The sequence below is a fragment of the Panthera pardus genome, unplaced genomic scaffold (genome assembly GCF_024362965.1).
Source record: "Panthera pardus isolate Hobbes unplaced genomic scaffold, ASM2436296v1 HiC_scaffold_8, whole genome shotgun sequence".
Taxonomy (NCBI): Eukaryota; Metazoa; Chordata; class Mammalia; order Carnivora; family Felidae; genus Panthera; species Panthera pardus.
Window position 1 is genome coordinate 61,927,172 of NW_026527013.1, and position 13,940 is coordinate 61,941,111.

At 57.0% G+C, this 13,940-nt stretch overlaps 1 protein-coding gene across 1 annotated transcript in view; it reads left to right on the forward strand.

Moving 5' to 3' along the window:
* Nucleotides 1–13,940, forward strand: part of ADCY1 (adenylate cyclase 1) — a 113,118-nt gene that overhangs the window by 32,173 nt on the left and 67,005 nt on the right. The window contains exons 3-4 of the mRNA XM_019450965.2: nucleotides 978–1,096; nucleotides 5,884–5,995. Coding sequence (XP_019306510.2) covers nucleotides 978–1,096; nucleotides 5,884–5,995 — 231 coding nt within the window. The remainder of the gene's footprint in view (nucleotides 1–977; nucleotides 1,097–5,883; nucleotides 5,996–13,940) is intronic.

The window sequence follows — 13,940 nt, forward strand, 5'->3', positions numbered from 1 at the left end:
GGGACGTGGCCTCACACACTGCAGAGTGGAGTGGATCCAGGGCCCGATTGGTGGGGGGACCCGGCTGCCTGCTCTGGGCTGGGGGTGGTGCAGGTGCCTGAGGGCTTTGCCAGAGTTCCTGTTGATGGGACAGGCCACGGCTGAGGGGCTGGGGCTAGGGGGAGCCGGGCCGCAGGGATGGAATGGGAGGCAGGCTTCTCCCGCCCCTTCTCAGGCCGCGTTTGCCCTCAGAAGCAGGCTGTGCCACCTAACTCTGCGCGGGATTTAAACTCTGATCTGTCTGCTTTCCAAAGCAGGGTGGGAAGGGCGGTGAGGAGGACAGGGATGGGCCTTGGGTGTGGCAGCTGGTCGGGGGCCAGTGGGGTGAGGTCAGGCAGGAAGGGGAAGACAGGCAGTCTGGATGAGGAAACTGAGGCCCTGGAGCAGCGGGCTCCTCTGGAAAAGCTTAGACGTTTGCTCCATTCTCTGTGGGGAAAGAAACATCTGAGCCCTGCAAGGAAGGGAGAAACCAGAAGGCAAGGCCAGGGCAATGGGCCACGCTGCTTATCTCTGAGAGGTGAGGGGACCATTTTGTCCTGGGAGACGGGCCCTCGCAGCCTGTCTCGAGGCCCCTCTCAGGCCGTGTTGGGCGGTGGAGTAGGGAGTGAGGCCGGGCTGTCCCACTTGGAGGCAGTGGTGTCCCCCGCCCCCTTGACCCCTGCTCAGTGAAGCCAGGGCACATGGGCGTGTGGGCACGAAGAACAGGTGGGGGGGGCCGGGGGGGGCCTGTGTTTTCTGGGGGCGATATTGGCGCTTTTCCAGCCCTCTGGGAGCAGTTACTTGTGCGATGACCGTCCAGGCCTGGGCATGACCCTCTGGGACTCAGGGGCCAGGCAGGGTCTGCAGCCCCTGTACAGGGCTCAGCAGCGACCTTGGTGGGGTGACGGGTCTCGCAGGAGGCCCCTGCTGTATCACGCGGGCCCGTCTCCCCTGTCCAGGAGCGGCTGCTCATGAGCCTTCTGCCCCGGAATGTTGCGATGGAGATGAAGGAGGACTTCTTGAAGCCCCCTGAGAGGATTTTCCACAAGATTTACATCCAGCGGCATGACAACGTGAGGTACGGCTGGCACTGTCCTGGCAATGGTGGGCTTTGGGGCACTGAGTGAAAGTGGAGGAGGGGGGAGGAGGGAGGGGGGGAGGAGGGGGAGGGGGGAGGGGGGAAGATGGAGGAGGGGGAAGACAGAGGAGGGGGAGGAGAAGGAGGAGGGGGTGAGGAGAGGGGAGGGGGAAGAGGGAGGAGGGGGGAGGGGAGGTGTAGGAGGAGGGGGAGGAGGGGGGAGAAGGGAGGGGGAGGAAGGGGGAGGGGGAAAGAGGGAGGAGGGGGGAAGAGGGAGGAGGGGGAGGGGTAGGAGGAGAGGAGGGGAGGGGAAGAGGGGGAGGGGGAGGAGGAGAGGGGAGGGGGAAGAGGGGGAGGGGGAGGAAGGGAGGGAGCAGGAGGGGGGAGGGGGAGGTATAGAAGAAAGGGGAGGGGAAGGAGGAGGAGGGGGAGGGGGGAGAAGGGAGGGGGAGGTGTAGGAGGAGGGGGAAGGGGGAGGAGGGAGAGGGGAAGGATGAAGTGGAGGGGGAGGTGTAGGGGGAGGAGGAGAGGGGAAGGATGAGGTATAGGGGGAGGAGGGGGAGGGGAAGGATGAGGTGTAGGGGGAGGGGGAGGAGGGGGAGGGGAAGGATGAGGTGGAGGGGGAGGGAGAGGAGGGGGAGGGGAAGGATGAGGTGGAGGGGGAGGGGGAGGAGGGGGAGGGGAAGGATGAGGTACAGGGGGAGGGGGGAAGGGGAGGGGAAGGATGAGGGAAGAAGGGGAGGGGGAGGAGGGAGGGAGGTGTAGGGGGAGGGGAAGGAGGGGGAGGGGGAGGGGGGAGAAGGGAGGGGGAGGTGTAGGAGGAGGGGGAAGGGGGAGGAGGGAGGGGGGAGGATGAAGTATAGGGGGAGAGGGGAGGAGGGGGAGGGGAAGGATGAGGGGGAGGGGGAGGGGAAGGATGAAGTGGAGGGGAAGGATGAGGTACAGGGGGAGGGGGAGCGAGGGGGAAGATGAGGTGTAGGAAGAGGGGGAGGAGGAGAAGGTGGAGGAGGGGAGGGAGTGGAGGGGAGGCCCCTGTTTGAGGGGAGGCCCAGGTGAGCAGACCTGCCGGGTGTGGTGACTCCTTGGGTGACTGGTGTCATAGCTGCTCTGGCCCTCTTGCACACCCTCCACGTCCTGCGTGGCTGGAGAGGGTCGGCACTCTGTCCTGAGCCCCCTTTGGGCAGTGGCGTTGGGGTGGGAGTTGGCCCACGTCGGGCTAATAGCTGAGCATCATTCTCCTTGGTGCCAGGGTCTGGGGTGGCCTAGACCTCTGCTTCTCTTGTGGCAGCCCCAGGAGGTAGAGAGTGTTCCCATTTTACAGGTGAGGACACTGAGCCGTCAGGCGAACTAGCTTGCCCCCCCGTGGTTTGCTTCCTTGTTTTAAAAGACACGATTAAAAAGAATTTTATCCTGTTAAATCGCGTGATTCCTTTTAGGTACTTGGACTGGCTGAGCGTTGCGCTTCACCTAAGCGCCACTCAGGCAGGCGGTGGTGGTTGCAACACCGACGTTCTCTCCCTTCTCAGTGTTCTTCTGGGTCTTCTGGGTGTTGGTGTCGGGTCTCCCTGCCCCTGGGCCCCTGCAGACACAGAAGGATAAAGCCCCTTGTGTTTGTTTTGAGTGCTGTGGACTGGGACCCCTCAGGCAGGTGCTAGCCCACCTGGAATGAGCCAAGGCCTGCGGCTGCCCTCCCGTCCCCACTGGGCCCCCGAGCCATCCCTGTGTGCCAGCCAGCCTGCCAGCACCACACGCTGACTCCCACTGCGGGGTCTCTCGGGAGGGACCAGTGGTGTTCTCTGCGGAGGACGCAGTGCCCAGTGTGTGGGGCCAGCATTCTGGCCCAGGCAGCCGGGACACGGTCACCCCCACTTGTAGGGGAAGAAATTTGAGGTTCAGAAAAGTGAAGCCAGTGAGTGGTGGGGCTGGGGCCGGGCCTGGGTTGGCTGCTGCTGACGTTCCCGTTCACCCACTGCCTCTCCTTGGTGGGAAACGATGGGGGGCACGTGGCCCCAGCCTTCTGCAGTCACCAGGCCACCAGAGCAGTCCCGGGGTGGGGCGGGGGGTGCCCGGGGGAGGGGTGTGGAGCAGGTGCACACAGCAGGAAGGCGGCAGGTGTCAGGGATGCCCTGGGGCAGCAGGTAGGGGCCAGCAGGGAGCAGGGAGCCCACATACCTTCCCCTCCTTCTTTTCTGACCTGGGAGAGCAAAGCCAGATGTGGAAAATCACCATTTCCCTTTGAGGCTGAAAAATCTCTACCCTGGTGGGTGCCTTATTCCTGACGGCTGCAAGGTGTGACAGTCCTGAGACAGGAGAGGAAGCTGAGGGCCCGGCCCCGGCTCCGCCCCAGCTCCCCTAGCCACCCTCTGGCAGCATCAGAGTCCACAGCCTGGATGTGAACCTGGCTCTGTCCTCCTCGCCACCCTTGTGACAGTCCCTCACTGATTCCCCGTCACTCCAGGATTAAGGTCCCCAGTCAGCACACGACTTACAACTAATCGACTGATGCCATCAGTGATGGGGGGAAGGACATCTGAACGTCCTCTCCTCCGTAGAAGCGATGACAGTGCTGATAGAAACTGTCAGAGCCCACGTTGTCAGCACACTGGAAATCAAGCAAACTCTTGCAAGAGTCCAGGAATATTTATTGAAGAGAAACAGCTCAATCTGGGTAAGAAGAGTAAAGCTATGTGGAATCTAACATGTCTGTTCTGCTGTCTTCAGCACCGTGATGGCTTTGAGAGGCAGCACCTGCAGCCACATCCTGACACCTGACTGCTGACAGCCACCAGAGGGGACAGAATGGGGTTGGGGCCTCGAAAACCCTCAGAGGGCTGTCATTACGTGACCGTTTGGGAATTCCCTGCAAAACCTTTTTCACAGGCTTATCTCTATGTGACCTGACTCAGCGCTCAGTGTGAGCAGCTTTTGCCCTGGGACATTTGTTAACCACAATCAGTGGCAACTGTTTAACCTCCCGGCTGTCCGAGGCAGTGAGAATGGCAGAGGCAGGAGCGGGGTGCTAAAAAACTGGGGAAGGAGAGGTCTGCCGGGTGCTTTGAAAGGCTGTGGGAATGCTTCTGGGAACCAGAGGACCACACATGAGGGTAGTAGGGCCATGTGCGCACTCAGGAAAGACCATGAGGTGTCCGGTCTGTCATCACTGGCTGACCTTGAGGCCGGGTGCGAGCAGGAAGAGCAGAACAAGACAGAGTTGGCCGAGTGCCCACCCTCCAACGCCAAGAGACTCACTGTTTACGGGCACGTGAGGAAACCTGTCCAGTTGCTGGCCGACCGCCACGCTAACCACGCAGACTTTAATGGCCCCACACGAGAAAGAAAACAGACTTTACAGAATTTGTTCATAAAAGTCATCAAACGACATAAACGGCAATAGTAACAACCCCAGTCCTGAGGTGGGAAGGGGTTCTGATTTTCGGAGTGGTCACACCGTATTATCCACTTTTCGATAAAAATACATGTGACGTGCAAGAAAACACGAAGCCGTGTCTCGCATGGGAATGCAAAAAGCCGTCCAGAGAAGCCGTCCTGAGGGAGCCCAGACGAAACTTTAACCACCCATCTTAAATATGTGCAAATAACAAACTGTCTGAATAAGAGTGAGTGTGAGAATAACTTCTCATCAAGTGGAGAATACCAATACAAAGGTAGACATTATGGAAAAAACATCAGAAATTCCACATTTGAAAAATAAAACACGAAGTTCACTAGGGAGGCTCAACGTTGAGCAGATTTGAGCAGGCTGAAGAAAGAATTGGTGAATTTGACGAAAGACAATTGAAAATATCTTGCCCGATGAACAGAATGACAAAAGGGTGAAGGGGAAGGAACAGAGGCTCAGAGACCCGAGGGACCCTGGACAGCACAGCAACACACATGCAATGAGTCCCAGAGGAGAGGAAAGAGAGAAAGAAGCAGAAAGAATATTTGAAAAACATATGGCTCACAATGTCTCGAAGCTCAGGTAGGACACATGCAGAGAGAGCCGTCCCTGGACACGTCGTAGGCAAATCGTAAGAGCCAGAGATGAGGGGCAAAGCGGTGGGGGGGGGGGGGGGGGGAGATCGACGAGTGATTTCTCACCAGGATCGTTGGAGGCGGGGAGGCCAGGGTGGCACGTTCAAGGGCCGAAGGAATGGACGAGAACTGTGTCCAGCAAAACTCACAGCGACGGCCCGTCTGTGCTGCCGGTCACTTCATGATGGTCAAGTGTCCAGGAAGGAGGCTGTGCGGGCGGGTGGGCATGGACGGGACCCAGTTCTGCAGTAAACGGACGCCCACACGCTGAGGCTCCGACCCGGCAAGATGAGTCCTCGCCCTGATGCAGACCCAGGGGGCCCCTCCGTGAGGCGCAGGGATCCAGGCGGTCCAACAACGCCGATGTCCTGTCGCCATGTCAGCTGGCAGGAGGGCCACACTTCTTACCATCATGTTCCTCTGCTCACCAGCCACTGGCCACGGTCCGTCATGGGCCACCCTGGGCTGGGCGCAGGCATGGTGGCCGTGGAACTGGGCCCCCTGTGTCCCTGGGGGGTGAGCAGGAGCTGGTGGCCTGGCGTTCAGGCCCCGTATGGCTGTGAGGGCGTCCCCCGCCCTCCCCAGCCCCCGTGCTGCTGCCCGTCAAGTGGGAACGTGGGACCCTCCCCTCCAGCCCGCCCTGAGGCTAAGCAGGGAGGTGGGTTCTGGGGTGCGTGGAGGGGTCGCAGTCTGCCGGGGAGGCTGGGCCCCGCATGGCCACGGAGGAGGCAGCCTGGGCCTTCTCCTTGCAGCATCCTCTTTGCGGACATTGTGGGCTTCACGGGCCTGGCGTCGCAGTGCACGGCACAGGAGCTGGTCAAGCTCCTCAACGAGCTGTTCGGCAAGTTTGATGAACTGGCCACGGTAAGCACACTCCCCGCCCCCCACCGTTTGACGAACTGGCCGCGGTAAGTGTCACCCTGGCCCAGGCAGGGCCTACGCCCCGGCTGTGACATTAATGTCCCTTTGCATGGGCACCCCAACCTAGGGCGCACCTGATGGGGGGGGACCTGGGCCTGTTCTGGGGGTGTCACACATTCCAAACGTCTCCTCGGATCATAAGACTTGCTTTCTTATTTTTGTTCATTAAATTTACTCCTCAGCATTTTATTGTTTTTGATGCAGTTGTATGTGCAATTGTTTTCTCAATGTCTCCAGGAGTTTGTTGTTAGTGCAACAGCAGGTTTGTGTGTTAAATTTGCCTCCGGAAACTCTACTGAAGTCATCTGTTGGCTCTGGCAGGTTCCTGGTGGCGTCTTTAGGGTAGATACTAAGTCATTTGCAGAGAGAGAGAGTTTTACTTCTTTTCCGAGTTGGACGCCTTGGGTTCCCTTTTTGTGCCCGACTGTCCCGTCTGGGACTTCACAGCCTGTTGAGGGGACACGGCAGGACTGGGTCTCCTTGTCTGGTTCCTGATCCTGGAGGGAAAACTCTCCTGGCTTCCCCACGGGGACGAGGTGTGCTGTAGGCGGGTCCCACGTGGCCTTCCCTCTGTACCCCCTGTGTTGAGTTTATCCTGAAAGGGACAGTGAATTTTGTCAGATGCTTTTTCTGCTGAGATGATCCTATGGCTTTTGTCTTTTTTCTTGTTCATGTGATGTGTCATGCTGATTGATCTGCGAATATCAATCCGCCTACCTTGCCTCCCTGGGAATAAATCCCACTTGGTCATACTGAATGATCCTCTCTCTTAACATACTGTGGGAAGAGGTTTGCTATACTTTTTGGGGGACTTTTGTGTTCCGTTCACCGGGGATACTGGCCAGCGTTGTCTTTTCTTGTTTCGAAAACTCTGTTTTCGGTTTTAGGGTAATGCTGCTTCTGTAGAGTGAATTTGGAAGCTTTCTTTTCTCTTCTGTTTTGGAGAAGAATTTGGGAAGGATTGGTGTTCTGTAACGTTTGGTAGAGTTCACCGGTGATGCCGTCGGTCCTGGGCTTTTGTGTGTTGCGGGGTTTTTGGTCTCAGGTTCAGCCTCCTTCCTGGAAAGAAGTCTGTTCAGATTTTCTGTTTCTTCATGATTCAGGCTTGGTAGGTTGTGTGTTTCCAGGGGTTTATCCATTTCTTCTAGGTTGTCCGTCTTGCTGGTGTGTGAGAGACGGGCCTCTTTATTCGCTATGTGGCTCTTTCACCGGGACATGCACCTGTGTTTGGGACGCTGGCTAAATACTTCTTTCATGGGAAGGGTACACCCTGTAGACAGCATGTACTGTACACGTCAGAGCTGCGTGGCTGGTGGGCTGTGCGACACGTGGTGGGGTGTGTACGCGCATGTGAGCGTGTACGTACACATGAGTGTGTTGCGTACAGGCCTGTGTGCATGCACGTGTATGTAGCTCACACGTACATGTGCACACACATGCGTTAACGTATGTGTGTGAAGGTGTGCGTGTGTGAGTGTGCACATGTGTGCTAAAATCTTGTTTAGATGTCTTCCCATTAGGTTTCTGAAGGACACTGTTTGGTGGCTTTCTTGTCTTCCATTGTCTTCATGTGGGATCTCGTCTCGCTGGTGTCCTGGGGGCGTTTGGTCACGTCCCCTCCTGTTCGACTTTTTGGAAGAGCTTCTGTAGAATTGCTATTGTTATTTTTTCTCAAGTTGTGACAGAATTTGCTAGTGAACCCATTTGGGCGTGGAGTTGTCCTTGGGCAAGTTTTCATTTAAAAATGCGATTTTTACAAAGTAAGGCTGGACAGGTTGCTTTCTGTGTCTTAGTCTTTCAAGGAATGTGTCCACTCGAGGTCAGTTATTTAGATGAGTGGAATAAAGGTGCTCACAGAACTTCCTCGTCCTTTTGATGTTTGTAGAATCGGTAATGACACATCACTTCCTTTTCTGACTGTCATGATTGGTGTCTTCCCTTTTCCCCTCATCATTCTGGCTGTGGGTTTATCAGTGGTAGTGGTTTTCTTGATGAACTGGCTTTTGGTTTCGATGATCTCTCTGTTTTTCTGTTATGGGTTTCCTCTCTGATGTTTCTTATTGTGTTTTTTCTGCTTCCCTTGGTTCTCTTCTGCTCTTGTTTTTGTAGCCTCGTGGGGTGGAAGCTGAGACCACCGATCGGGATCTTTCTCCCCTTCCAGCGTGAACATTTGGTGCTGCGAACTGCCCGGGTGTGCTGCCGAGGCGGCTTCCCCGAGTTACTGAAACGTCGTGTTCTTGTTTTCACTCAGCTCAAAATACTTTTCTGGTTTTCCTTTTAATCTTTGTTAGACCCGTGGCTTACTTAGAGGTATGTTTTTTGCGGGATTTTCCAAAGGCCTTTCTATTCTTGACTTCCAAATTAATTCTCCAGTGGTCAGAGAACAGTACTTTTCAGGGAATTTGAGTCGTCTTACACGTGTGGTTCAGGATGTGGTCTCCTCTGGTGACTGAGCAGTGAGGTGCACCCGCTCCTGCATGATCTTGTGTTCCTCCGTCACCAAGTGGGGGCATCGGGCTCCCCGATGTAGTTATGGATTCGTCTGCTTCCCTTCAGTCCTGCCCATTCTGCGTCCTATGCTCTCGAGCTCTGCTATTCGATTTGTAAACATTTAGGGATCTTGGGTCCTCTTGAGGAATAAACTCTTTTTTCGTTAAGAAATGACCTCTTTAGGGGCGCCTGAGTGGCTCAGTTGGTTAAGCAACTTCTGCTCAGGTCATGATCTTGATCGAGTTCGTGATTTTGAGCCCCACATCGGGTTCTGTGCTGACAGCTTGGAGCCTGGAGCCTGCTTCGGACTCTGTGTCTCCCTCTGTCTCTGCCCCTTCTCTGCTCATGCTCTGTTTTTCTCTCAGAAATACACAAACGTTAAAAAAAAAATAAAGACATGACCTGTTTACCTGGAAATCTGAGCTTGTCCTATGTTAATGTAACTGTTCCAGCTTTCCTTTGATTATCGTCAGGAGGCATGGCTTTTTCCCTCCCTTTTTTTTTTCCCAGCCTGTTTGCACCTTAAGTTACATCGAATCTGATGGTCGGCGGTCGCTGGCTGTGTTGTCAGTGTGGTGGGTTGAGTCTGTCCCAGTGTTGATTCATTCCATCTGTTTTTTTTTTTTTTTTAAATTTTTTTTTCAACGTTTTTTATTTATTTTTGGGACAGAGAGAGACAGAGCATGAACGGGGGAGGGGCAGAGAGAGAGGGAGACACAGAATCGGAAACAGGCTCCAGGCTCCGAGCCATCAGCCCAGAGCCTGACGCGGGGCTCGAACTCACGGACCGCGAGATCGTGACCTGGCCGAAGTCGGACGCTTAACCGACTGCGCCACCCAGGCGCCCCTCATTCCATCTGTTTTTGTTGGTTTCCCCTTTTCTGCCATTTTGTGGGTTTGCTGAGTGTCTTGTGTGACCCTGCCTGAGTGTCTTTGTGGGCTCTTGGGTCATAACGGTTTACCATGTCGCTGGGTCTGCGTTGGGGTCTGTGGCTGATTGCTGTAGCTCAGCCCTGCATCGTTACCCTGTTTGTTCCCACAGACCGTTCTCTTTTGCAGAAATGGGTCACAAGCAGGGGTGTGTATCTCCTTACATGGTTCTGTTTCTGTGGCTCTGGGCCATGTGGGTATGCCCACGTGGCCATGCTTTCCTCCCACCACAGGACTTCCTCCCGTGCTTCCCACATGGTGGGCCGGCAACCCGTCCTCTCTGTCTCTTATTTCTGAGATAAGTCTTCATCTGGCCTTGACTTTTGAGAATTTCTTTTCACCATCTGCAGAATGGTGGGCCAGCAGGTGCTTGCTTGGTTGTGTGTTTTCAGCGGGAACCTGCCCACTGCACCTGGCTCCTCTGTCCGAACACGTGAAAGACGTCTTTTTTCTCTGCTCGTAAGACATTCTCTTGGCCGCTGGTTGGAAGCAGTTCAATCTTGACGTGACTCCGTGTGGTTTTCTTCATGGCTGTTGGGCTTGTGGTTTATCGAGCCTCCTGCATCGGTAGGTTTACAGTTTTGTCGTTTCGGGGAGAAAGCTGTCAGACACTCTTTATGCTTCTCCCCCTTCCTTCGGGGACCCCGGTTCACCTGCATCTGGATCTTGACGTCCCACGGCCCACTGATGATCCTTTTTAATTTGGGGCTCTTTTTCCTTTTCCGTCATTCTGGATGGTTTCTGATGCTGAACTTGTATGGTCACCGGCCTTGTCTCTTGTGAGGTGGGACCACCCGTCTGTCCGTCTGGCACGGTGTGGGTCTCAGGGGTTATGTTTCCCTCTCTGGAAGTTCAGTGTGGACCCTCCGCCCCATCAAAGTCATGCCTGGCAGCTGAGAATTGTCAGTCTGTTGTTTTGGGCATCGATGGTGCCAAGTATTTGTTTAATGTATTTTCACACCAACTGCCTGAGCCCCTCTTGAGATCATGTGGCACGTGTGTCAGAGCCTGGTGTGCAGGAGGCAGTGACCCCTGCCGGTGTGCTGGGAAACTCACACGCTGCCACCCAGCACGTCTGTCCTCATGAAGGTCCCTGCTGGGCAGTTAGACTCACAGTGAGCACATATTTGCCTTGGTCTCCGTGGTGGCTGGCCTTTACCCCTCGTCCATAGCTGACAGCCACAGAAAGCGAACAGCTGGCTGAAGCCGATGTCCCTCCTTCCTGAGCTCCAGGGTGGCCTGGGGTCTCACTGTGCCCGCTGCGGAGGCCCGAGTTCCGGCCTGCTCCCCGCACAGGCAAGGACAACGGTCCTTAGTCTGGGTCATGGCCCTGAGGCCCTGTCTGGGGGCTGTTTCCAGCCAGACCTTGTTATACTGTTGTAAGTTCTCAGCCCCGAGGTGCCTGTGCCTGGCCCGTGACAGGGGACACGCTGGGATTTAGGACAATGTAGGCGGTACACCGGGGCAAGGCGGCTGATTTGCACATGAGCCAGTGGGCGGTTAGCGAGGTTGGATGGCCTGAGAGGCCTTTCCTTTCCGGACTTGGGCCTTCCTGCAGGTGCGCTGTGTCTGCAGGTGGGCCCTCACCGGGGACCCCGGCCCTGGGCTGGGCCAGTCTGCATCGTCCCCGACGTGCATGCTGTGGGAGCGACCCACAGGACTGGACACCTGGGAGCGGGATGGGGGTGCCTGAGGCCGGGGCGGGGGTCTGTGGGGCTGGGATGGGGGCGCGTGGAGCGGACAGGGGTGTTCAGAGCTGGGGCGAGGGTACATGGGGCCAGGATGGGGGTGTTTGGAGTGGGCAGGGCGTGCAGAGTGGACAGGGATGTGCGGGGCTGGGGTGGGGATGTTCGGGGCTGGGGCAGGGGTGCCCGGGGCCTCGTGTTGGAGATTGTGAGGGAAGACAGGACAGCGCCGAGGGTGCGACCCCGGCCACAGGCGGCAGCACACCAGAGAGGCTCTCAGCACCGTTTGTCTGTCTGGCTCCACCCACACTTGCTCAGAGACTGTCATGTGCGTGTTGGCGCATTACCGTTCTGCCCTGTGTCACTCTGCGGGTTCCGGACGAAGCCGTCGAGAGCCAGAGCTCGCTGGGGTGTGTGCTCAGGTCTGTCCTTCCTGCCCCCGTCCGTCCTCCTCAGGCTTCCCTTGGGCTCCATCCAGGGGCCAGAGCCTGGGTTTTGTGGCCCGTGAAACGTGAGGAGACCGACGGCCCACGATTCCCTGCCGCTCGGACTCCCTCGTCCCGGGCGCCGCTCCGAGCTGCCCGCCATGGGCCTGGGGCGTGTTCGTCTGCTCGCTGTGCTCTCAGCAGCCGGGCTTGCACGTGGGCGGGGTGGTGTCGAGGGGTCCGTCTGGACCCTCCAGCCCAGGAGGGAGGCGGGAGCCTAGCGCGTGTGGCCAGGACTCAGCCGCCATCCTGAGGAAGGAGGCAGCGCGTGTATCGTCCGTGCTCCACTCGAGAGACCGACCCAAGGGCGAGGCTCTGCGTTTGGACGAGCGTGGAGCAGAACCCCCTTCCAGAACGTGTGTGCACATGCAGGTACATGCCGTGGGGGAGCACTGGGGGAGGGGGGAACACGCTGTAGGGAGCGCTGGGCGGAGGGGAGGTCCAGAATGACTGTGGTTTTTGCGGAGTCACACGTTTTACTTTTTTTGAGCTTCCTGCATTGTTAATAACAAGCCTGGGTTTCTTTAATTATTCCTTAATTAGCAGGAAATATTGCTTTCTGGAAAACCACTAGGTGTTTGGAATTCTGAAGAGACTGTTGTTTCTGGCTGTCTGTAGAAACCCGCTCCCACGCGCCCGCATGTGTCCTTTTTGGGAGAAGGTTCCAGGCTCTCCCTGGGCTGTGACAGTCACCGCCTGGCTGGCGGGTGTCAGCAGGGGCCTTGGGGTCCTTCTCCCCAGAATCACTCGCCCGGTGGTTTCCGTTGTGTTTGCTTCTGTGTACAGAGATGTGGCCCACGGCTGCGGCTTCACACTGGTTCCTTCTGGGAGGGGACGTCCACTCAGCACCTGTGGTGGCTCCTCCTGGGAAGATGTGCAGAGCCCGGCAACCTGGGGGCTGAGCGCGTAGCTCTTGGGCACGCGGGGGGAGGTGCAGAGGGGAGGCAGGATGGCCTGGACGGCAGCCCCGCCTGTGGTGTGAAGGAACATTCCCCCAGTGGCACCGAGGAGATAGTGCTCACTGTGGAGTGCCTACTGTGTGCGGAGCCGACCTACCTTGTGTGCCGCTGGCCTGCTGTGTACCGAACCCCTCTAGGTGATGGGGTGCAGCCTGTACAAGTCAGACCCAGCCCTGCCCTCAAGGGCCTGTAGAATTTGTTTTACGGAAATTTCACATGCGCACAAAGGCAGAGACGATACAGCAGGCCCCACTCTGGCACCCACAACCCCCTCTGGATGGCAGCTGACGTCTGTACCCTCTGTCTGGTCCTGGACGTCCCTCACCTCGTGCTCACAGCCTTGGCTGGCAGTCCTTCCCGTGAGCCCGACTTGGCCACCAGGACACCTTGGTCACCCGCTCAGGAGACTGCAGGTGCAGTGGCTCTGACTCCTGCTGGGCCGTGTCACCTACTTGTCAACTCATGCGTATTGCCCTTGGAGGGCCAGGCAGGATATGGGTGAGGGGGACATGTGTCTGGGCTAACTCATGGCACAGGGCCTGATGCCATTTGTCACAGCAGCCCCACAGTCCCTGAGAGGAGGGGCACGGCAGGGCCAGACAGTCTGGGAGATGTGGACCCTGGGCTCTGGGATGTCCCCCGCTGTCTGGTGCCTGGCCTGGGTGACACGGTGGGGTCATGGCCAGAGTGTGAGGGCATGTGGTGGATGTGGGGGTGTGGGCTCCTGACCCTTGGGGTTGGCAGAGTAGAACAAGCAGGAGTTCCTCGGCAAGGCCTCTACATGTCCGTCGCAGGACACAGGAACTAGAAAACGGGGAATGTGCCTGTGGCCCTCGGATGTCAGCGCTAACAAACTGTTCGGGGTGGCATGACATGGATGCCAGGTGCTCCCCCCATCTGTCACCTCCCCGGAGCCTGCGGGCCTCCCCGGCCGATGTCGGGTAGTTCCTGCCCCAGGTATTCCCGTGGTGCCCGTATGACCCACCTGCCACTTGCTCCCCATGACGTCACACCAGGGGTGCCACGACAGCTGTCCTGGCTGGCAATTCAGTGGGATTTGGGCCGCATGGTTTTTTAATTCTGTCCTTTTTCCTGCGCCGATTCACTCATGATTCTTTAAAAAACAAGAACATTCACACGTCAGCTAATTGGTTATCCTCAAAAACAGTAAATAGTTGAGTCTCGGCACCGATCAATTTTCGAGGAATCAGTGCCCTAGAGCCTGCCAAGGTCGGGCGGGGGGTTCTTCTCTCCTGCTTTTCCGTTCTGTTACTGGGAAGCCACAGTCTTGTAGAAACTGGGTGTGCCTGACCCAGTCTGTGTGTTCTTACTTCTGATG